Source organism: Melopsittacus undulatus, chromosome 4 (genome assembly GCF_012275295.1).
Source record: "Melopsittacus undulatus isolate bMelUnd1 chromosome 4, bMelUnd1.mat.Z, whole genome shotgun sequence".
Taxonomy (NCBI): Eukaryota; Metazoa; Chordata; class Aves; order Psittaciformes; family Psittaculidae; genus Melopsittacus; species Melopsittacus undulatus.
In genome coordinates, this window is record NC_047530.1 from 18,190,654 (window position 1) to 18,215,010 (window position 24,357).

Below are 24,357 nucleotides of genomic sequence, written 5' to 3' on the forward strand. Positions count from 1 at the left end.
AAATGCAACAGACAGCAATATCAGGGTTAACTCTGCTTCTCCAATGGGCTGTGTTTTGTCTGGCCTCTGAAACCTAGATATAAATATGCAAGCTTGCAATATGCTCTTGGATTTCAGTGTTCCTAGCTGTAATGAGGAACAGAGATTTTTGCTTTGTTTTAATGTGATTCCTGGAAGAAGTGGTGGTGGTTCCCAGAGGAGCTTAAACCTATCTTCTTGGCCTTGGACAACATTGCTGTGCTTGTGCTGCAGTGAAGCAGGATGGCAAATGTGTGCTGGAAGGAACAGAATGCTGCTCCAATTTTCAATGCTGGAAGCCACTGAAAATTGAGGCTGTGATTGTGTGGCCAGGGATGATGACAGCAGCTCTGTCCCTGGGGGATGCTGTTTCATGGCTATCTCTGTCTGCACACATTGTGGTTAGGGGCATTTGGATGATGCCCTGAACTGAGATGAAGGGGAGGTGCCCCGTGTACCAGCACAGCTCATGGCTGCACCTAAATTTTCATAGACCTTGATTTACAAGGTACCTGACTAATGAAATAAATGAATGTCTGTCCAAAAGCCCCAGTAGTTTCCCTAGGGTCACCCTGTACATCTGTAGCAGAAACTGGAGGTCTGTCAGCTCTGGCTGCTGGAATAGACTCCTGTTTAGGTGGTACCACGACAGGCAAGGGTTTTCCTTGTGTCTGGGTATCTGGCAGCTCAGTCTGTCAGTCATCCCTGTCACATGGCTTCTGCGTGGGGCAGTGCTGGACTTGGTGTGTGAGTAGATCTGCTGGGCCTGTTGGTATGAGAGGATGTGTGAGGTAACAGGATCCTGTTGTGCCACAGTGCTTAATTACCTCAATTTACCTGGAGTGTAGTTATGCATTGTTAGTGCTTGCAGGGTGAGGTGCAAGGTTCCTTCTGGCCCTGCAGACACAAGGAGGACCAGCAGCATCAGCCTGCTGCATGCTGTGGATATTGTAGCAGTCAACTCCCACACCTCACTGGATCAGGCACTTACGCTGACAGCCAAGCCGAATGGGGTTCTCAGCATTAGGCAAGCTGGCATGAAACTGTAGCAAGCAGAGCTTGTCTTCTAGTGGTTCTTTGAGAGGCAAATACTCATGCTTGCAATTTATATGCCCCTGTTTTTGGTTGTTCCTGAGTGTGCCCAGCATTTCCTGCTCTTCAGTGCCAGCTGGTTTTTGTTTTCTGGAGTGCTTCCAGAAACTGCTCAGTTGCTTTCCAGAATGAGATGCTGAATCAAAATAGAGCTTTGAGTGAAAAGATCCCGACGTTGTTTTGCCAGGGCAACCTCCGGCTTAGTGGAGGAGAGGGTGGGAGGGATAAGAGCTTCCACTGTCCCTGTCTGCCTTCTGTTGTCTTTGGGAAAAATCTACCCATTTGTTATCTTCTGGGATAAACCGCAAGAGATCTGTGTGGCTTTGAGGGTTGGGCTGTGGACATCACCTGCACTGAGCAGGTTCCCACCTCAGTGGCTGTTGAACCTGGCAATGCTGACACTGCTGGTAGTTGCAGATACAGGAATGAGGCCATTAGGTAATTGGAGGGTAAATCTGTGTGTCTTAAAAGGATGCTCTTGGTTTTCTCTTTAGGCTGGCCTTGTGTGGGGCCAGTTCTACACTGTCTGGACTGGGGAACTGAGCAAATCTGGAGCAGGGGTGTGGGATGGTTTTGGGCCAGATCCGTCCTCTGGGTGAGCTCAGTGCTGGCTTGGGGTGCTGCAGCCAGGCAGGAGGGGAACCCCCAGTGGTGATGCAGAGGAGGGAGGAAGGCAGGAGGTCTGGCTGAGCAGGTGTCCTGCTCTTTATACCCTGTCCTTGTCATGGGACAAAGACAGTGAATGGTGGAAACACTGGAAAAAAAATACTTGGAGAAGAAATAGAGCCATAAGGGTCTGGAATAAGGATATAGAAGAAATATAAGGAGCTATAGAAGAAAATAGGAGGCTGATTTGGGGAGTGGTGATGGGTCGGTATGGGCAGGTATTGTAAGGAAGAAGCTAAAAGAAGCTCAAAAGTTAGTGGAAGGGCAAGACTGGACAAATGGAGCTCCTCTAGCAGCAGAGGACAAGGAAAGGTTGCAGCAGAATGTTGTGACCAGCAAAGCCTGTTTCTTGCTAGAACCTGGAATCAAGTTTTTAGTCCCAGAATCTCAGCTCTTTTCTGCCGTCTAGCTGTCAAACTTGTTGAGCAAGTGTGTCTGCCTGTTGCTAGTACAGCAGAGCATAGTCCTTTTCTGCAAAGTGCTTCCCTGTTAGTGTTGTCCTCTCTCCCTGAAGCTGTGTGCCTGGGACCATAGTTACGCTTGTAAACCACAACCATGGAGGGGGAAGTCTGCTCTAGTTCCAGTAAATGAACTTATTTCCAATGATAGTTTATTTTGTTTAGAAAGCTTAGGACATTGTCTTAAAATGAGAAACCTTTTCATTTGAGGGTTATCACTAATGGTAGAAAATCAAAATCTCAAAAGTCAGGAAATGCTCAATTTTTGTCTAAAATTTGTCCTGCCTCTACAGTCATGATGCAGAAGTGCAGATCACACTTGCAGATCAAAAATAACAAAGGCACAATGATGTTTCCTCTCCAGCCTGCCCAGCTTGGAGTGCTTAAGTAGTGGGTGAGGAATCTGGGGGCTCAGTCTGGTTCCATGTATCTTTTTTCCTACATTGACTCTGGTCCTGTATTTCACTAGTGAATCAGGGGTAAGGCAAGAAAAGCAAGTCCTTCAGAGGGCTCCAGTGTTGCATCCATAAGGACTGATGATGATTTGCACACAAGGGCCATCAAACACCTTAGCTGTAGAGGTACCCTGTGTCTCATATGGTGGGCAAGCAGGGCTGAGTCCAGCAGCAGATGGGGCTTTGGGCTGTGCTGTAAGGAGTGTGGAGCCTGGATGCTAAGGACGTGAACCTTATGAAAGGCGTGACAAAGTCTGGCTGATTCTTTTCCCCCAGTTTGATTTCATGTCACATATCATGCCATTGCAGCTATTTGTGGGGTGCATGGAAAACCAGATTTGGGAACTGATATAACTGGAAAATGACTGTGTGGAAGGGGGTGCTGGAAGGAAGGTAGGGTGCTGTATGGGGGGAGGACTGCTTAAATCTGTGAGCTGTTGAGAGCTTCAAACCACATGATGGCTTTCATCTACTGTCCCTTGAGCCTAAACAAATTCCCTCCCTGTGTGTTCCTTCCCCATTGAGACTGAGAAAATGATGAAAAGTGCAGATTTTAGGTGTCTCTCACAAGCTGTTGGAGAAAGGCTTTCCTCCTCCTCATCCACCTCTGCTTGTTCATTAATTGATGGGGGAGCCTGCAGGGAGGCAGAATACGTGCTTATTACTCCTGCTGTTATGGAAAGGGCCACCCATTTGCAAGAATAAAATTAGTTGATGGCACTGGTGGCTGTTACGGAGCTGGTGAAACCAGTGGGGTCCTTCCCTCTCTCTACATGTAAAGAGATTCTGAGCCAAGGTAAGCAGCACACTTCGCATGTGGCACCCAGTGTTTTTAAAGCTTTGGGATGTCTGCTTTTGACATCTCAGAAATGCAGAAATATGTATTGCAGGGTGAAATCCTCATTGGGGAGGAGATGGGAAAGAAGGATAGATCAGGTTTAGCTATGCTAGCTGCATGGGAAGCTGTTGGGGACAGCTCAGCTGTGTTATCTGAATATGCCATTCCTCCTGGCCTGCAGCCCTTGGGAAATCCCTCTGTGATATAGGAATAATAGTCAGCTGGCACTAGAAGGGATGTTGTGTGTGGCAGAGCAGCAATGGTCTGTGCCATCTGCAGAAGTGTTTTAGGATGGGCTGTGCAGTGAAGCCAAGTGAGATTGCTAGCCTGAGTACTTGAGCAGTGAGCGTTGCCTTGCTGTATTACCAAGGTAGGGACTGTCTGGATGAAAAACGGAGCTTCTTCTTGGCAGATATCTTCATGATAGCAATATGCTTGGGATACAAGAGGCTGAATTTATTTTTACTGGCAGATGCTTTGCCGCAGCAGTGTCTTACTCGGCCCATGGTGTGTGGGAATCTGAGTGGGAGAGTTGCTTTTTAAGGCTGTTGCAATTAGAGAACTTATTACCAAGCTGCCACATGGAAATCTCAAGAGTGCTGAGGATGGGCTTTATAATCGGAGCTGAGTTTGTGGCTGGACCACTTGGGTTGGTGCAACTGTTGGGTGACCCATCAACCAGAAGAATGCAGGTGTTGCAGGGTTGTGATTCAGGGGCTGGTCATCCTCTCAGGTGGGCACAAGGCCAGTGCACCTTGAGTGACTGGAGAAGGGCTGACGTATTGCATGACACCAGTCAAGGCCCCAACAATAGAAAAAGGGGAGTGTTTGACTTGTCCTGCTTAATTAGCTCTCACAGTTAATTTGCTCAGGACTAGATTCCACTTGTGCTTGGGGTTACAACTTACTTTCTTACCGAGAGGTGCAGTGCCCCTGATGAGGAAAGCTTGACATTTTGTGCTAGGGATGGCTGCTGTGTTGAGGAATGCAGTTGCCATTTTTGGAACTGCTGCAAAACTTTGGGTCCCTCTGGACACAAGCTGCTTGATGCTTCTGTTTTAGCTGGCTTTCTGCTGATCCTGGGTTTTTCGTGTGTTTTGTCCCATGTTACACAAAAAATATTTTCATGGTCTTTCTCCTTTGGGACAGATGCTAAGCTCTTGTCTCTTGAAAATTGCACTGCCTAAACATAAAGGTGTGAATTTTAAGTTCATTTAGTTGAGTGTAAAACCCTGTGTGGATAATCTTGATTTAATACCAAAGTGGTCGATTTTAATTCTGAAGCTGGGCACATAGCTCAAAAGAAGGATATCCCCAGAGCATCTGCTTAAATACAGCTTTAAACTGCATCTGGTTAAAAATAGGTTTAACTTGGAACTCATGCTTCCCTGTGTGGGTATGGCCTCCTAATGGCATGTTGTGATGTCTACTATGGAGCCACCTATGAGCATGTGAGTTTCTGATGGTTACAACATGCACGAGCCCTGAGGTGTTGGGAGCAGGGGAGGGTTCAGGATCTTCTGCTGTTTGCCCAGCCTGCCAATTCTGCTTTTCTGAAGGATTTTGCACTAGTGCTGGTAGCTTTGACTTATGAATGCTGTCACTCCATCAGTGCTGCTTCTTCTCTGTAGACAGCATAGTTTGAAATCTAAAACTTATGGTGAAGAGGGCTTATGGTGCATGAATTAATCATGGGAAAGATCAAAGTTGCTATGTTAGTTTTATTTTCCTGTTTTTAATGAATAATGTATTTAAATGGTTTCCTACACTAATAAGTCATATCTCAACATTTTTTCTCTGGAATTTAATAGGTGGGAAGGACTAACAGGAGGTTTTACAATGGAAATTCACTTGCCTAAGCACAAGGAAATAATAATGATTATAATTGGTGAGGGGAGGAGAGAGAGGAATCAGTTCGTTAAGGCTTTAATGAGCAATACAGTAAGAATTATGAGGTACTAGTATTATTTGCACATCTTAAAGTAAGAAGGAGGATTATCCCCATCTTATGATAAAACTGAGACAGCAAGCAGATGTGCCATTCTACCTGCAGCTGAGTAGGGGAGGTGGCTATTACTGCCTGTTTCTCACTGTTTGTGTGGGTCAACTGAAAATGTTAATTATAGCATTTTTTGCTTTGTTTTGAAGGTTTTTTGCCTGAAGATCTTACTTCAGAAAAATGGGGCAGGAGTGGGTTATGGAGCAGTTGCAGGTGGAGTTATGTTGGCAGGTCTTAGATGGTAGAGGGGGGATTCCATTGTGAGGAGGGAGCAGTGGGACTGGAGTGTCCTTCTGCTGCTGGAAGACCATATTCAACTACAGCCAGAGGGAAGCACATACCTGTTATCTTGCTGGATAGAACCTGGCTAATTTATCTTGCTTTTCCAAACTGCATGGGTATTGTGCACCTCTTGTTAGGTGTTGGACAGATATGGGGTGACCTTCCACACACAGAGCCAGCCTGGGTCTCTGAAGGGCTCAGTTTGGTGTTCAGGTTTTTTCTGTGTTTCCCTCAAGTCCCTACTCCAATTTTAAATAAAATCCTTCTCTCTTGGCATCCTCTCTTAGTGCAAGCTGAGACAGCTCTCTGCTATTATCACCACAGCCTGATCTCTCTTACAACCAGAAGTATCATGAGGTTACCATTGCCAAACAAATGCAAAGCCTGACAGAGATGGAATGATTAAATGGAGTGCGGGTAAAACCTTGGTTGCTCTTGGCAGAGAAACAAGCACAGGGTGAAAAATGGGGCTGTCCCCTTCCTTCTTTCACAGCTGTGTGGCTGTAAAGAGAAGAGAGGGGAAAGTGCAGGGAAGTGCTTGCACTTCCTTCACACACTGTTGGCAGCCAGCAGCATTTCTGCAGCCTGTGGCCTGGAAAAGCTCAAATAGGTTGGCATGCAACAATCTGTGTTTAAGAACATGGTTTCTTATAATGTGGGGTTGCTCATATTCACTGAAATACTTTGTTATCCTCAGTATCCTGTTTGCTCCTTCATTGTTATCACAGAAGTGAATGGAAAGGCGCTTCCATTCATGTTTTTCTGCCTTACACAACATGCTGCAGTGCCTTGCTTCATAGCTGTCAATGTCGACGAGCAGACATCTTTTCCCAGAAATAACTTGTAAAAGTAGAGGTGGAAAATAGTATTTTTGAGCTGGCCTGTGCAAGTCTGAAAGCCTGTGTGGCAATCATGATTAAAACACTATGCAAAATAACCTGTATGGTATTCAGAACTGATTGGTAGACTTGAAGTGATAGCAGAATACTTGTTTTAAGAGTTTGTCAAGCCACCTTCTTCCTTCTCTCTCATGTTCTCACAGACCTTATGCAAACAGATAAAAAGCAGCTATTTTTTTTTTCTTCAGCCCTGGCACTGAGCTCTAGCCTGTGCTTTGCAGCCGTCTCCCTGCACATGTGAATAGCTCCCAGCAGCACATATTAATCACTCCAACTCAACAAAGCTGTCATGCTGTTCTTGGCACTGCTACATCCTAATGTAAGGGACTGTTAGTGAAGAAAACTGTACCCTCCAAAAAGTCCTGGACACCAGTTCCATACCAGTAAGGTTAGCAGTGATGGATGGAGCAGAGCTGTAGCTGATAAACTTGGGAAACATGGAAACACATCCTCTGAACTTTTCTGTCTCACCCACTAGTGCCACTAGAGCTTTGGCATCATTGTGTAATTGTAACAATAAGCCTTTGATGTGCTTTTGTAGCAATAGCTGAGCATTGTCATACTCACTGATATTGTTGTGTGAACTTTGTTGAGTGTGTTGTCACTGCTGCTGCACTGAAACATCATCATTCAGCCTCAGTACTCAAATGCTGCTAATCACTGAGAGCTGAGGATGAGAGCTGAGATGAATTTATGCACTAGACCTGTCAGGAAAACAAGGAAGATGGACCTGGCCTACTTCAGCACTCAGACAGGAAACAGGGACCCTGTCTTGAGTGCAGAGTTCCGTGTGATTTGATGCATGGATGATTACGTAATTCTGCATTTCCAAGACTGCTGATAATGCTGCTTCATACTCGTGAGTTGGGGAAAATCCTTATTTTTTGGATTGCCAGCATCATGCCTCATTCTTACACTTTCAGACAACACTGACAGGCTGGCTTCATAAAAGATGAACATGGGTTTTCTCTAAAGTCCTAGAAGCCCTAGAAGCTAGTGCTGCCACCGCTAGCTGGCTTTCTCTGGTCTTTGCACAAAACTTCATCCAGATTCTGAGAGGAAAATGACAGATGGATCAAACATAAGTCCCAGCCTGTGTTTGATGAGCCACACGCCTGGTTTGCAATGAGACTCACCTGGGATTTGAACCAATCTGGTTTCGTGCACAGACTGGGAAAAGCAGCAGGACAGAAACTTTGACAGACATGAAGTGGGAGAGAAACCCTGTGTGGTTAACACCATCCCTGTGGATGTGGCTGTTTTCCAGCTGTCCAATTCATGTATCCAAGTGACCTTTGAGGGGAACTGAAGAAAATACTTTGCAGTAATGAAGAAAGGCAGTGCTTTCACACTGCAGCGCTAATACTAGGAAAGTAGAACAGTCAACACCGGAAATGCCATTTTGGGTTGTAGCCTTTAAATCTTTTTCCCTTTTCAGAGTCAGGCTGTCAGCCTCTTCTTCAAGGCTGTGTTGTGTTTGTAATGTTTTAATTAGCAAGGCTTCCTGTGGGTTTGACTATCCACAGGATTATGGTGATAAAGCTCCTGGTTAAGATATCAAGCTTTTGTAAGGGATTTTTGACATGACATATGTGTTTTCCAGCTTGGAAAATAAACATCTTGGTTCATTTTGGTTTAGCCTCTGTTTATATTCAGTATACGTGAGGAAGCCTGCTGTTGGATAAATATTGAGAGAACACCTACATACTGATGGCTGGGGGGTGTGAGTGTATTCATTCCCTGCCATTTACTTGGTTTTATATATTATTTTCCTAAAACAGTCACTACTACTCACCATTAGAGCATGGGCTAGATGAGCATTTAGCTTGATCTGAAATGTTAAGTGCTGCAGTGCAAAGCAAGGGGTCTGCCAATCCACTGTGTTGCTTTTTACAGTTCAGTAAATTGAGTGGTCGGCCCCTGCTCCGTGCTTATGTATCACTCAATGTAATGGGGTCTTGCATGCAGTTTTTCCAGGGGAGCTAACATATAGTGTTACTGGTATTGATGAAAAAGGCTTAATTAAGTTTTACTCTGTTAGCATTATTGTTCTAAAACTTTTTACACAGTGGGGTTTGTTTTTTTTTATTCTTTCAAAGAAAAATCCCAGTGACACATACAGGAGTATAACAGTAGAAATTGTCATGTATCAGGAGGTGCCCAAATGGCCTTTGCTGTGCCAGCACGATAGCAGTGGTTGATAGTGTGATGGTGAGATTGATTTCCAATAGATGAGGCCTAGCAGGCTTTAACTGCTAAAGGCAAATAATTACTTGCACACACACACACCCCCCTTAATTCTGCAGCTCTTCCTCCTGTCTTACTGCTGTAGTTATGCCACCAAAGGACTTACCTGAAATAACCTAATGGGGGGAGAAAGAAGGGGAGGATCTCTGGCCAGCAGGGCTGGATTGAGTAAGCTCAGGGGGCAGATAGGGCAGTGTGATGAGGCTGCTGAGTGGGTGAGCGGTGTGCTAGTGCATGCAGATGTCCTCAGATGACTTGGTGGGTTATTTATTCTCCTCTCCATCCATGTGCAATAGACACATGTTAGGCATGAGTGGAGAAGCGGAAAAGGAAGAAGCTTTTTTACTATTTAACTTGGTAGTTGCTTTTGCACAGAGCCAGACACAGTTAATACCCCATAGTTACAGACATCCAAATTTAACCATGGATGTGGAAACTCCCTTCACTGAGCAATTACTTGCCTATTTTCATAGCAGTATTTGGACATTTGAACCATTCACAGTGGTTGCTGCTTTACCAGAGATTAGAGGCTTTTAAAAGTATGGGTCTCCTAAAGTGGTTTAGAGCTGCTTTGTTTTGTAAAATGCTCTCCACATGAAGAAAGACTCATAGGATCACAGAATGGTTTGTGTTGGAAAGGACCTTAAAGATCATCTAGTTCCAATCCCCTCTGCCATCTTGGTGGCGGGGGGGTGGGGGGGTGTGTGGTGGTGGTGGTTGGGAGGAAGGTGGTTTTGAAAGCAAAATGTTCCATCATTTCAAAATCACTTGCACCTTGTTGGAGGGTTGAACTTGCCTGTTCCATGGTGTGGCATGTGGGATGGGTGAGTACCCAAGCCCTATGAAAGAGGGATTTATACTGTGGGATGTGGTTGTATATGTAGTTCCACTAGATTGTGAGGTTGTGGTGGATGGTTTCCTGCTGGGGCCTAGATGTGGCTGTAGATGTCCTGTGCTCTCCCTTTCCTTTTTGCTCAAAAGAGTATCAGGAAATAAGAACAGTGCCCAAAAGAGCTGGCTGCATATGGAAAGTAATCCAGGCCTTGCTGAAGTCAGTTATCTGCTTAGTAACATTTAGATTCGTTATAAGGTAATGTAATGTGAGGTGAATGTAAGCATGCATGAGGATCACCTGGAAGATGTGCAGCATGTGGAGAAAGTTAGCGGGTAAATGCAGCCAAGTAATGTGGGAAAAATGTGAAATTTGAGGAATGTTTTAAATACAAATTATGCTATTAAGAAAAATACAAAAAAACTTGTGGAGGGTGTTTTAGTGAAAAGTGGGTCTGTAAGATGGAAACCATTGTGCTGTGTGAGGTGGTGGTGGCTGGGGAACAGGAGAGGGAGACCAAGGACAGCTTGGAGAAGAAGGCTTAAGGCTGGCCGTGGCTGTGGTTTACTAGTGCAGGCAGTGTGGAGAATTCCTGGATTGCCCATGAAAAATCGACTTCCTGTTATCCTTTGGTCTCCCTGAACCATTTCAAAATTGCAGTCTCTCTGAAGCTCTGCAGACCATAGAGATGCACAGCAGTGTCCCACTTGGTGGCTTTGTGGACCACCTTTGAGTGTCCCCTAATCCTCATGCAAAGGTCTGGTTTTCTTTTGGCTGCGTGTGGGCTTCTTGCTGCATGGACAAGCACCAGAGAGGCAATTACCCCATGCTGATCCTTGAGGGGAACTGTAGCAAAACCAGAAACTACATGAGCTAAATTGGGAACATATTCCCTTAAACTCTGGTAATTGTAAGTGCATGAACCTAAAGGGCATCAGCAGTTGGACTTCTAATGGAGCAGCTGGCATGGAGCAAGCTGGTAACTGGATTGCTGCTTTAGGTGGTTTACTTACATGCTCACCACCCACTCAAACCCTGCTTTTCCCTTTCCATGCCTTGGAAATTCTCCTGTACATGCTGAATGCCAAGATGGGTACATTGCTAGTTGAGGTGTTTGGCCCTGCTTCAGGAAAACACTTTAAGTGTATGTTTAAATATAGATGGGGATGTTCTTTTGAATTTAAAGGTGGGCAAATTCTGTAATACTATAAGAATTTATTTTTTATTATTTCTCACATGAAGTTGTAGGAAGCTTGGGCTCAGCAAAGCAATATGTTCTTCTCTTTTGGGGAAGAGGGATGAACTAGTTGACTTCTTGAAGTTCTTCTCAGCTATGTTTCCTATGATGATTAATTAGTCTATTGAAATTGTACAATGATGATTGAATGTTTGGAAGGGATTTTAAACCTCTGCACATCAGCTCTCAGTTCTGGAGATCAAAATGATATCTCCAAGATGCAGGGTTCCTCCATTTTGCTCTCCTGTGCTTCTGGTTGCCCACTGACAGAGGCAGGATGCTGAACTAGATGGATCGATGTTCTGATCCAGTCTGGCAGCTCCTGTGGTCCCCTGAGTCCTATTGACTTCAATGAAAATTAAACACATCTTTAAGTACTTCCCTAGAAAGGCAGGCTTTTCTGTGCCAGTCTTTCTGTCCATCTATGTGAAGTTCTGCAATGAACAAAGCCAGTTTCTTTTAAGTACTTGGATCAGCCCTACCACATCCTTTTTTTGTGTGTGTTTTAATAGGAAAATTGTAATGTATAGCATGTGCTTCTATTAAAAATAAATGCAAACTGTCTCAAAGTCAAGCTGTCCTCCATGTCATAGTTATACCATTGGTTAGGAGGTTTCTAGCCTGTGGCTGGGAGAACACAGCAGAAAAAAACCCTTGAGCTTTATGACTAGCTTTGCTTCTAAACCTGTGTGGCAAGAGTACTGAAAGGGAATACATCATGTGGCTTACAGCCTTCTGAAGTGGCTGGGTTCAGTACTGACAGGATGGTTTCCTTTATCCCCACTCCTACTAAGAGGACTGGGAAATATGCCTGTGATGTTGGACTCTTACATTTCAAGCCTTGATCAGGTTGACAGCTTTTTCCCTTTTGTTTTCCTGACAGTGGTTAATCAACAAAGCTAGTTGAAAGCAGGGAAATGCTCTGCCCCCTTTTTATGGGTAAATGAAGTGGGACAGTAACAGCTGTGTTTGGGTATTGCTGCCAGTCCACTGCTCCAGGATGATCAGATGTGTGGGAAGTTTACAGACTGCCTATCCCTTCCTGTGTCATTATATCCATGCAGAGAGTTTGGCAGTAGCTGGCTTTTGTCTGCATTCAGTCCACACTCCCAAAACAAGAGCCCTGAATACATATATTGGTTCACAGTCACCTTTATCAGACTCCAGTGTGCATCCCCAAAATGCACTTGTTAGCAGGGCCTTTACTTTGCAAAGCAATTAACTTGAAAACAGCGAATTTAATTTCTTGCTTCTGAGGCAAGTGTGTCCCAGATGAGGCTTTGATCTAGGAAGCTCAGCTGAGTCTGACCTGGTCTATGCAAGCATCTCTGAGACCAGCTGGCTGTGATTTGCAAGTCAGATGCTGCTGTACCGGAATGGCTTTCTTGATGTAGAACTCACTTCTGCCTTTTAAGAGTGACTTGTTTTGTGTAAGCTGAGCTTTGCTAGGAAATTGTTCAATGGCTGAACTAAATGCAGTAAAAAAGAAGTAATTAAATTGGTAGATATTAAAATGTGATATTAAATTGTGCGGAGGAGGTTCAGACTGGACATTAGGAAGCATTTCTTTACTAAGAGTGTGGTCACACACTGCAAGGCTTCCTAGAGAGGTGGTTGATGCTCCAAGCCTGTCAGTGTTTAAGAGACCTTTGGACAATGCCCTTAATATACTTTAACTTGGTCAGGCAGTTGGACTAGATGGTTCTGGTAGGTCCCTTCCAACAGTCTGTTGTATTCTAAAAATAAGGTAAGTTTTGAGACAATGCACATTTAAAGGCCAGCAGTTCCTGGGTTCCTGCTTTCCAGAACTATAAAACGTTATCTACCCTTTGGAAAATGATCCCTTGAAAGAAAGCTGAGTGGCATGTACCAAACAAGTCCTTGAAAAATTAAGCTATGCCTTTTTCTCCAATATAGGAAGCAAAATCTCTAGAAATGGTGATACAGAGTGGTAGCATGTGAATACCAACAGCTAATAAACACTATTCACTGAGCAAGTCACTGCTTTGCCTCAGCAACTGGGGCGCTGGTCACTTGATTGCATGTAGTTATGTTTTAGGAGTTACTGCCTAAAAAGCTGTGAGTTATAACAACTCATTAGCCTTGAGCTTCTTGGTCTGATTACAGCTTATGAATTAATTGTTGGTGACATGTCTCAACATGGGAGAGGAGGGAGAGAAAGATGGGTAGAGGCAGTTATTTCTAGATGAAGAATGCAATTTTGGGGGCCTTTGCAATCACCTTTGTTGCCAGTCCCAGGTGCTATCCTTGTTCAAGAACATGGTTCCCTGACTTCTAAGTCAGGGATGTAATTGTGGCCTCTTGAAGCATTTTATCATAGGATCATGGAATTGTTTGGATTGGAAACTCATCCAGTTCCAACCACTGCCATAAGCAGGGACACCTTCCACTAGACCAGACTGGTCAAAGCCTCATCCAACCTGGCCTTGAACACTGCCAGGGATGGGGCAGCCACAGCTTCTCTGGGCAACCTGTGCCAGTGCCTCAGCACCCTCACAGTGAAGAATTTCTTCATAATATCTATTCTGAATCTCCTCTCTTTCAATTTAAAGCCATTCCTCTTTGTCTTATTCCTACCTGCCCTTGTAAAAAGTCCCTCTCCTGCTTCCTCATTGGCCCCATTTGGCACTGGAAGCTGCTCGAAGGTCTCCCTGGAGTCTTCTCTCCTCCAGGCTGAACAAGCACAGCTCTGTCAGCCTTTCCTCACAGAAGAGGTGCTCCAGCACTCTGATCATCTTTGCGGCCTCCTCTGGACTTGCTCCAACAGGTCCATGTTCTTCTTATGCCATAGCAAAACCAGGAGCAATAACTATGCATGATAATGTTTGATAATGTTAATGTTTTGTTGTCTTTTGTTTTTTGCCTCCCTGCTTGCTGCACAGGGACCCTCCAAAGGGATCGAATTTTTAAGAACCTCACTCGGAAGCGCCAGCGGGCAATGCGAAGGCGAGTGCATCAAGTGAACGGGCACAAATTCATGGCTACCTATCTGCGACAGCCAACCTACTGCTCACACTGCAGGGAGTTCATCTGGTAAGAACGGCTTAAACATGGTAATGTGAAGCTTTCCGTCCCTTCACATTCTGGGGACCAACATGCCACCCTGATCCTGAATCAGTCACCCCAATCCTGAATCAATCACCCAGCACTTTGTACCAAGGGCCACGGATGTGATTCCCCTTGGCCATCAGGTTTAGCAGGGCACATTTATGCTGCAAACTGGAATCTACTGCAGAACAGCCAGAGATGTTGTGTATCTTGGATGCTGGTAACAAACTGGGAAGGTATGCGATGAGGCTATGTTCTTCACTTACGTAAGCATACCTATTATCTCAAGGGGGAGAAAAAGTAACCCAGACAATCTGAAGTAAGACCCCAGATCTTAACTCAAGTGGAGTTTTGATATTACACTGAGAAAAAAACAGTTGCTTGAAACACTAGAGTAAATGCCTGGAGAACGGAAAAGCTATCAGTGTGAAGTGTGGGGTGATACATGTGGGGGAGTAGGCACAGCAGGGAGAACATCTTAGATATGTCTCAAAAGAGCATGGAGTGGGAGAGATAATAACAGGGTGTGGACTGTTGGGATCAGTCTAAGTGTGGTGTATGTTGTAATAATGTGAGTTATTTCAGAAAGTAGCATGAGAAGGGAATATGGGGAATAACATGCATACAACAGCCCTCCCTATAAACTATGACCTTTGCAGTTCTTTCTTATGCTTTCATACCCATGTGCTGAATTGTACCATTATTGCTGAGCAGTTCTGCCCTAAGCATCTGGTCATTTGGGATCCCCTTGCATTTTGGCTCTTTTCTATAAGTGATCTGGAAGAAGACTGGCATTCTGATGTAAAATTATGTTCATACTTTGTATTGAACAGGGGCGTATTTGGGAAGCAGGGATACCAGTGCCAAGGTAAGGTGCTCTTCTCCTATGTGGTGAGTGTGTAGGATGTGCTGTTTTGGGAACGCTTTCCCATGCTGCTGGGACATCCTGTGGTTATAAGCTTCTCTGAAGTCACCACTCCTCTTCCTCCCTAGCCAGCCAAAACTGTGCATTTGAACAGCTGTCAGGCTGCAGGAGCAGCCACCTACATTCATACAAACACCTAGGGGTCTGGTTCCTGTGCTGATCCACTGAGTTGCTGAGTACTTGCAACACCCAGCTAGGCTTGAGACCTCCAGGGTCTCCTCAGGACAGCATTCAGCCAGTATTCAGCTGGTACTGGTACACAAAGTACCCTAATGAAATGACCACCCTCTTCCTTTGCCTGCCTATGAAGTTCAACAAAGTGAAATTATTAATGTGACTTCAAAGGGCAGTCCTGTGTTGGCACAGCACTTTTGTCTGAATGCATGTTTTGGCTGAATGATGTTTACGGTGCTTGTTTGCTCTTAATTATTGTTCTGCCTTTCCCTTTTTCTGTGGTGAGATGCCAGAATTACTTTCTTTAGAGGTCATTCAGTATACCCTTCTAATGCAGCCTGTTTCTTGTGCAATATAATAGGGTTCTTGTGTCCCCATATGAAAGGAAGTTTCATGTAAATAAAATTGATATCCCACATAAAATTTCTGGGTGAAAGTGAATGTTATTGATAACCCTTCATAAATACAAGCTTAAGTCTGCAGCAAACAGAATAGCGTGGGTCCCTGCAACATATCGGTAGCTTGCAGTTTCCTTTACAAAAATCTCCTTACATAGACAATATCTCTGGCCCTTAGCGGTGTCTGCAGGGCACACTGGGTTGTGGAAGTTCATTCCAGCCAAGCCAGCTTCATACCTGGAGGGAGCCCAATTCTGCTTTCAGGCTGATTAGCTTTTTTGATGGGGACTAGTTAATTAGCCTGGGCACAGCACCATTCTGCTGCAGTTATCCAGCTTCCCATACAGAAGCATTGCACTGACCCTCAGTAACAAACTAACCTGGTTGGGACTCACTTGGATATCCAGTGTAAGAAGCACTAATGCCACTGAGATGTAGGGATGACTTTGAGCATCTCAGACCTGTGTTCCCTAATGTTGCTTTTGTACGTTGTGTGAAATACTCTCCCTTGGATAACTATTTCAACAAAATTTTTTTTAGTTCATTTGAGAAATAATAGTGTTGTTATGTGTGCATCATCCATATTTTATATAGACAGCTGTTTTATAGGCTGTATGAATGATCCAGTGCAGAATTTCTGTTGCAATGGTTTGGCGATGCATCTCCAGATCTGTTGGAAATTCCAAGCCACTGATTATTTTTCACAGCTTTACTGTGTCCTGATGATACAGCTGAGCCTTAAAGAACCCAGCTGGTGGGCTGATGTGTTTAGAGTCTTTCAAGAGCTCTTTTCAGCATGCCTCTTTTATTTCCTAGTATGCACCTGTGTTGTACACAAGCGCTGCCATCATCTAATTGTTACAGCTTGCACGTGCCAAAACAATACTAACAAGACCGATCTCAAGGTAAAGTCATGTTGGTTATTATGGGTCATGATAATTTATGATACTTCAGGGTTGTCTGGGTTGCTAGGGGTTGTCCTATAACAGAATTTACTCTATGTTATCTTTATTCATGGATTTAAAAGTGAGAGTGATAGGACATGCATAAAGGCCAAGCAATATAATCTAGTTGTTCTACTGTCAATGCTAATAAGTGGTTGGACTGGTAGCTAGTTTAGGAAGGCAGGGTGTCTTCACTGGAAAACATCAAGAAATAGCAAATCCACTGTTTTCTTTGGTAATTCTCTTGCATGATTAACTGTGTTGCGTCGAAATTTGATGTCCGGTTCTTAATGTGGATTCCTCTGCTTTAAAATTCAACCACTGGTCTTTGTTATGTGTCTTTTTTTTTTCCTCTTCTGGTAACCTAAAGTGCCCATTTAGTCTTTGTTCCACACCTTTACTCTAGGAAATTTTGTACGTTTTAATAAAGAATCTTTGTATAACTTGTGTTTCTGAAGGCTTGTTTTCTTGGTAGTTTTAGCTGTATTTGACAGGAGCGCCATTCTTACCTAAAACTGCACTGTGTACTGTGTGTCTCATTTCTGTAACTGGAAATTGTTTAACAGCTGTTTAATGAAAATTCAGTTGTACTATTTTTAATTGTGTGTGTCATGCAGAAACCTGTTTTCCAGTGCAGATATGTAATTGCTTTTGTTCGTTATTTCTTGCCTCCAAAATGCAGAGCTAGGCTTCTTAAAATGACCCTTGCCAAGCCAGTTGAAAATAAGTTAAAATGCCTAAAGCTAAACTGCAAGTTAAATAGTGAGGTTCCATACCCCTTTCTTAGGATTATTAAGGGTTTATAACACTTTTAAGCTCCTTTAAACGAAGACAAAGATGAGCAGCACTGCTCACTTCAAGCTCATAGTTTCAGTTGTATCCTTAATGAAGTTGTGGGTTTTCCCTCAGTCTTCCAGGATCTGCGTGTTCAGAAACAAAGTTGAAAATAACAAAGAGGCTAAGTGGGTGTTGGTTTCTTCAGCAGTGCAACATTTTCTAAGGTTTCTTTGAGATGTGAATGATTCATAAGTGGAAAAGAAGAAGGTTAAAAAGGGGATGAGAGCAAGTAATAGAGTGAAATGTGGGCTAAAAGACTGTTAATTACTAGGAGGATGAGAAGAGGAATGAGAATTTTAGAAGCTGGGAAAACTATTCTGTGTTAAATTTAATAAAAGCAGCAGTTTGACCTGAAGTTACATGTTTGCACATAATACGCAAGTTAATAATTTGAAAACTGGTTAGTTACTAAACGCTGTAGCTTTAATTTGTATGTGGCACTTCAGCATGATAGGTTGATGAGCTATTCCACACTTGTAATTCTAATTCGGTTTTAAGAATTTAAAATTGGCTAGGCAGCCCTGTTTAAAATCTGCTCTGTCAGGTAGCCCAGCTTGCTCAGCAGAGAAACCAGAGAGGCTCACAGCGGGTGAGGTTGGTCACTCAGTGTTCACTTGCAGTAAACCTCGGTGGGGTGATGTACTGGGACGTTTTCCGAGATGTCATTATTTTGTCATAGTTTTGTACTTGAATGCTTGTATATATGTATATATCTGGATTTTAAATCTGTGCTTTTCTTTTGGTGCCTCAGGTGACTGAACAGAGGTTTGGAATCAACATTCCTCACAAGTTCAGTGTTCACAACTACAAAGTCCCTACTTTCTGTGACCACTGTGGTTCCTTGCTGTGGGGAATCATGCGACAGGGCCTACAGTGTAAAAGTAAGCAGCTTCTTATTGTAGCGTTTTGCACTGAATACATATATTTTTAGACTCTCAATACACTGTGTGGGCTTGATTTTTGTAACTTTTAAGAGAAAGCTGAGAAATAAATATTCATCTTTGCAAGAGTTATAAAACACTGATCTACTTTTTAATCTCTGGCTTCCAGAAGGACTCTGCTTTGCACTGTCAGCACAGCTTTGTTTGACTTGCATTACTGAAAATTATTCATGGGTAGCACTGCTTTGTGCATTCATTTTTTCCTTTACCTGAGCGTTTTTACTCAGCTAATGAAATAGGGCAATGACAATGCATTTGAGAAGAATGGTCATTGCTTTAGGTTGGCTACCCTATCCGTCACCCTGTTAATTCATGACAAAACGTGTCCTGGTGTTATGTTTTTGCTTCAGACTTCACAACCCCAACAGTCTACGTTTACCTCAATCTCCCACAAGAGGGTGTGTGTGTATCCATGAGTGAGAGCAAGAAAGATTTTAGTTTCCTACTTAACAGCATGTCTATAAAGTTAGATACCTGCAAATGCAGGGAAAGTTCGTTGTGAATTCTGTAGAGTTATAAATACTAATTTTATCTGCAGGCATAGGTACAATGGTATTTATATACCTGACAAACATGTGCTTGTGAATAGCTTCACACGTGGTATCCTGCTTTTGGAGGGTTTGGGGAGTTTCAGGAGTTTACCCTCTTGAGAGTCCTGATTTTGTTTCTGCTGAGATCAGTGGCAAAAATCTCTTTAATTTAAAGACCCAGAGTACATCCATATGGGTATATTTCCTGAAGCAGAATTGCTAAATTATTTCTCAGTAATAAATCCCTTCAAGTTATTTTAATTGTTCCTTTGCTTTTACTCTCTATCCCTGCCATCACCTTTGTCAGTCTGTAAAATGAACGTCCACATCCGATGCCAAGCAAATGTTGCGCCGAACTGTGGGGTGAACTCAGCAGAGCTTGCTAAAACCTTGGCCTGCATGGGTTTGCAACCAGGAAGCATTTCCCCAAATTCGGTGAGTCTTTTTCTTTTTCCTTTTGTCCCCTTCACCCCTTCATTACAAGACATCTGAGTCTTTACATAGTGCAGGAGAAGTCGGAGACTTCAGTTAGGACAGATGGTGTTGGGCAGTGGACTGCATGAGTAGTTTGTTTTTGTCAGTGTCTTGTGGCAAAGACTTCCCCTGAAAAACGTATGTCATGTGTCCAGGTTTACCCTGGTGGAGGCTTTAATTCTAGATATTGCTTTGTTGTTTGCTTATGTTTCTCATTGTTGTGACACCATTCACTCTTTTATCTGTTTGGCATGAGTGAGAGGGGAATAAGAGCCCTAAATGATAAATGATTGATCTAATCCATGCCATACTTTTTTATTTTTACTGCAAGCACAAATGTTCTGTTTGCATATGTGGCTTGTGGCAGAGCAAAGGAATATCACAGCAAGAGCCTAGATTCTCTTCACAGCTTTGTCACAGTTGTTTTGAGTGATTTTTGGGAAACCATTTTACTTTTCACTACAGTTTCCCTGGCTAAAATCTGTGGTCCAGGTCAACACAACATTATCTCTTGTCTTTGCTGTCTGATACATGGTCCCAGTGACATTATTGCCGTGGTTTGGACATATCTTTATGCTTTCTGCTTTCCACTACTTCAGGCATCCTAAAAATCCAGCTGTTATATATGTGAATCTATTCAGAGTTTAATACACTCTGTGAGAACTTGAGTGAAAATGCCCATACTCGGTAATGGAAAGCAGAGCTGTCATTTGATAACAAGTCTGTGTTCATCATGTTTCCTTTGCGAGCAGTGCTGAAAAGCGAGTTTGCTTGAGATCACAATAACCCATAATAAAATGTTGGTCTATTTATTTTTATTTGCCAAAAAGAAAATACTAATCCCCAAAACATAATTGCCAGACATGCTAAATCTTGTCATACAGTTAGCCAGCTACACTAGTCAACACAGTTATCCTGGGAGTTACAGGGAAACACAAGTCCCACACTTCCTTCTCAACTCTGTTAAAAACAGCCCTTGTTAACATTTGTTGTTTGCATAATCTGCACATCAAAAGGAGATGAAACTAGGAAAATACATATCTGTGCTCGGTGTTTAACAGTCTCCTCTCATTATCTATGAGCTAAAGGCTGTAGGTGAGTGTTCAGAGTGCTGTAAGCTTAAATCTATTGAAAGTTTTGCTGGGTGCTATGATGAATGTGCTTGTGGTTTTATCCATAGCAGGGATTGCCATTTCTATGGCATTTGAGACAAGGCTTCTGTGCAGGAAGAATTTTGCTTTACACCAAAGTAGTCACAAGGTGGAGCCCAAGAAGTCCGTGTGATTTTGTTCGGGCTAATTACCTGAATAAGTCATTTATATACGTACGCTCATACCTGAAGAGCTGTGAACAGAGGGCGCTGGAGGTTGCCTGGTCTTCGCATATTGCAAATAAATGATCTCTAGTAATGTGTACTGATACTGCTATAAGTCCTGAAAGTGCAGACCCCTCACTGCTGGCATGAGAATGAGCATCCTTCTATTACATTTGGAGCAATGGAAGAAGCCAGCAGGCAGCTATGGAGAAGAAAAATATTTTGATTGTTTGACCCACTGAAGTAGGCTTTGAGTAAAAGTCTTAAAATTGGGTAGAAACCTCAGAGATCAAATGAAATCTGCTTAGGTTCTAGACCTCACCAGCATTTCACATATTGCAGAAATTACGTGGTTTCTCTCATTCTGATGTTATGTAGGAGACTTTAATTTCCACACTCAGCACCTTATTTTTCTGGGGAGTGAGGTGGAGAGAGTCAGGCTTGCCTCTTGGATCTGCTGGGCAGTGGGTTACCACTAGGAATGCCCAGGTCAGAACCCAGCACTGACAGCACAGCTCTTTGCAATACCAAGGTTTGCCAGTCCCACACAGCAGCAATGTGGGGTAGTGGTACCAGTGTGCTTTCTGTTCCAGTGGCTACACAGTGCATCTGAACAGGTCCTGAATGCCTAGGTTGGTAGGGTAACTGCATGTCAGCACCTCTGATGCAGAAGTATAATTTCTGTCCACACTGATGCTTATTTACTTTCTTCCACAGAAACTACTTTCAAGATCTACTTTGAGACATCAGGGAAAAGGCAGCCTGAAAGACAGCAACAATGTTAGTGAAACCTCAGCGAGTAAACTTGGGATCAAAGACTTAACCTTCCTTCGTGTATTAGGAAAGGGCAGTTTTGGAAAGGTGAGAGTTATCTGTGGCTCTTTTGGAGAGAACCACATTCCTTATTTAAGAAGCTGCAAGATGGATGAAGTTATTTCATAAAGTGGCACATGGGCTCTCCACTGAAGTATGCTTTGTCAAAAAAGTTGGATACAGAGAGCAGGGAGAAGAGGGAAGAGAAAGAAAGCTGAGAGCAAAGTTGAAGAGTTGGATATCACAAGAAAGAAAAATGCAGCTGAAAGAACAGATGCATGCCAGGGCCTATACCGGTAGTTACAAGTGTGTGCATTAGCATTCGTTTGGGCAGCATTTCTTGGAGCATGTGAAGACTTTTCCTTTAAAGGAAACAAGGCAGTGGTTTCAAATGTGGTGAGATGGGGACTTTGTTTCTCTGCTTTGCCACAAAGACAGTGTGGAATAGTGCATTTGAATTTGGTAACTGAGGAGGGAGGTGGGGTGAGTGGTACTGCTTAGGGTGTTTGCCCTGGCACAATGAATAAGCTTTAAGCAGTTAGCCCTGCACCAGACAGTGCAGTAATGTGTGTGTGTATTTCTATGTGGAGAAGCCTGCTGCAAACAGTAGTGTATGTGTCACTGATTGTACACTGATGCTGATACTAACAGGCTGATTCACTTGCATCCACAAGCCTGGTCATGAGATAACTGACCTTTCTAGTGTGAGAAAATGTGACAGTCTCTGCGTTGCTCATAAAGTGAGGGCTCAGCCCTTGTAATTCACCCTCCCCTTTGGTTTAGGTGATGCTTGCCAAGATGAAAGAGAGTGGGCAGCTCTATGCAGTGAAGGTGTTGAAGAAAGATGTCATTCTCCAAGATGACGATGTTGAATGCACCATGACTGAGAAACGCATCCTTTCCTTAGCAAGGAACCACCCATTCCTCACCAAGCTTTACTGTTGCTTCCAGACTCCTGTAAGTATAGCCCAGGTGGTGGACAGCCTTCCTCTTGACGCTGGCTGGCATGTTCAGAACAGAGGCCCTCTCCTGTGTATGTGGTCCCTGGCCTGGTATAAATGTCCACTTAGAACCAGGATAAAACTTCTTTGCTCAGGGGTAAGCAGGGCACTCTGCTGCAGTCCACCTCTAACAACTGCTGGGCATTTGGCAAACAAAATCCTGGCTTGTTCTAAGCTCCCTGACAAAATGGTAGTAACAGGGAAGCGTGTCATTTGTGCTGTGTATACCTCAGTGGAGAACTGTGCATGCGCTGTCTGTCCAGCTCAGAGCCTCCTGTGGTGTGTGCATGTGGGTGGGAGCTTGTTGCTGGTGTGGGTGGTGAGGAGGAGTGACTGTGATGCAGGCAGTGGCAGCAGCACTGTACCAGCAAGGTAAGATTGGAAGCCCCTGAGCTAAGCTGTTACTAGGACCAAAACATTTTCTTCAGCGTAGGTCTTTCAAACTGCCTGGGCTCCTTTCTGAATGCTTTTTGTCCATTACTAAATGGTAATAGAGCTTGTTTTCCTCTTAGAAGAGGCAGGAGAAACCCTTTTAGTTGTAGCTTCACTCCTACATAAACCAAAAATACTGTGGAGGAAAAAAAAAGGGGATGGGGGAAGGCAGACAAATGGATCCTGCCACACACCCATGTCTTACGCTTCTCACTGGGGTGATGCAACAGCCAGCTATGGAGTTTTAGAACTGTGCTCATTTAGGGTGGAGCCCTTGAGTAGACTCATGTAACAGAAATTAGACTGAGATGGTTTGGGTTTGTTTTTCTCCCTGTATACAGGGTTCACAGAGCAGCTGTGCTGTAGAGCAGAAATAAAACTTGAAGGTCACTATTGTCACTAGTAACCAAGGAAACTCCTCTTGTATTTTATAATGTGAAGAAACGGGGCCCATATTTTAATGGCTTTCCTGAAGTTCTCATATAAATGTTGGAGATGTCCAGTACTGGTGTGTGCTTTTTGAAGTCAGATGCAGGATAGCAGTGGGTTTTGCGAGCTGTTGCTATGCCCTTTGCTATGGCATTGCTAACTGAATTGTAACGTAGGTGTGAAAATAGTAGGTGTGCTGCTGAGCTACAAAGAGTACTTCCCATGAACTTAAGGAAGATTTAAGGTCACTGTGTTAGTACTGTCAGTCATCTTAAAAAATGAATGCGATCTGCTATGGGTGCAGACAAGGTCTGCTGGTCTGATGAAGTAATTGCAGAGGCTTTTGTAAAGAAGAAAAAAATGTAAGAACTCAGTCTGTTTAGACTAGCAAATTGAAAGCAGAAAGAGGATCTGATTGATGTCTGCAGATGCTGAACACTGAGGAGGGAAACGAAGCTGTCAAGATGCTGGCTCAGATTAAATGAGTCTAGACTGACCATGGATACAGTTAGGCTGGAAATGAAAAAGAGGTTGCTAAACAGTAGAGCAGCCTGGAACAGGAATTTCCGGACCAGCTTGTCAGAGGAGTGGAGGGAAGAACCCCTCAGTCCTTGAGGCCCAGAACGCAGAGCTGGTCAGTCTCTGAAAGCGTGCCAAGGGAGTGGTGCTTGTCACAGCAGGACCCTGCTATTGCCAGTCTTTTCTCAGGTTCCACTTTTACTTGAATCTCACTTTTCTTTGTTATCTGGATTGTCAGTAACAGAAAACCACTTCTCTCAGATAATATACAAAACCAAACAGGAAAGTATTTACAAAAGAAAAAGTAGATTTAAGACTAATGTGGTTCATTGCATCTTTTGCCCATGTTCCGAACTCAGTGACACCCACTGCAATCCAGAATAACCAGATTTAAATTGCTTATAAAATTGTAATTAGATCCCTTTGCTATATTAGAGGAATGACTGCAACAGCAGGGTATTCATTGGATAGAGTTGTTCCAGGAGGACTTAGCCAAGCTAAACCCCCAACAGTACTTGGGGTTTCTGCTTGTT

The 24,357-nt window shown here is 43.6% G+C and overlaps 1 protein-coding gene across 1 annotated transcript in view; it reads left to right on the plus strand.

Annotated features, from left to right (window-relative positions):
• The window catches only part of PRKCH (protein kinase C eta), a 117,047-nt gene that overhangs the window by 33,889 nt on the left and 58,801 nt on the right, over nucleotides 1–24,357 (plus strand). The window contains exons 3-9 of the mRNA XM_005149620.3: nucleotides 13,927–14,077; nucleotides 14,926–14,960; nucleotides 16,406–16,494; nucleotides 18,122–18,251; nucleotides 19,149–19,276; nucleotides 21,348–21,491; nucleotides 22,227–22,400. Of these exons, the coding sequence (XP_005149677.1) occupies nucleotides 13,927–14,077; nucleotides 14,926–14,960; nucleotides 16,406–16,494; nucleotides 18,122–18,251; nucleotides 19,149–19,276; nucleotides 21,348–21,491; nucleotides 22,227–22,400 (851 nt within the window). The remainder of the gene's footprint in view (nucleotides 1–13,926; nucleotides 14,078–14,925; nucleotides 14,961–16,405; nucleotides 16,495–18,121; nucleotides 18,252–19,148; nucleotides 19,277–21,347; nucleotides 21,492–22,226; nucleotides 22,401–24,357) is intronic.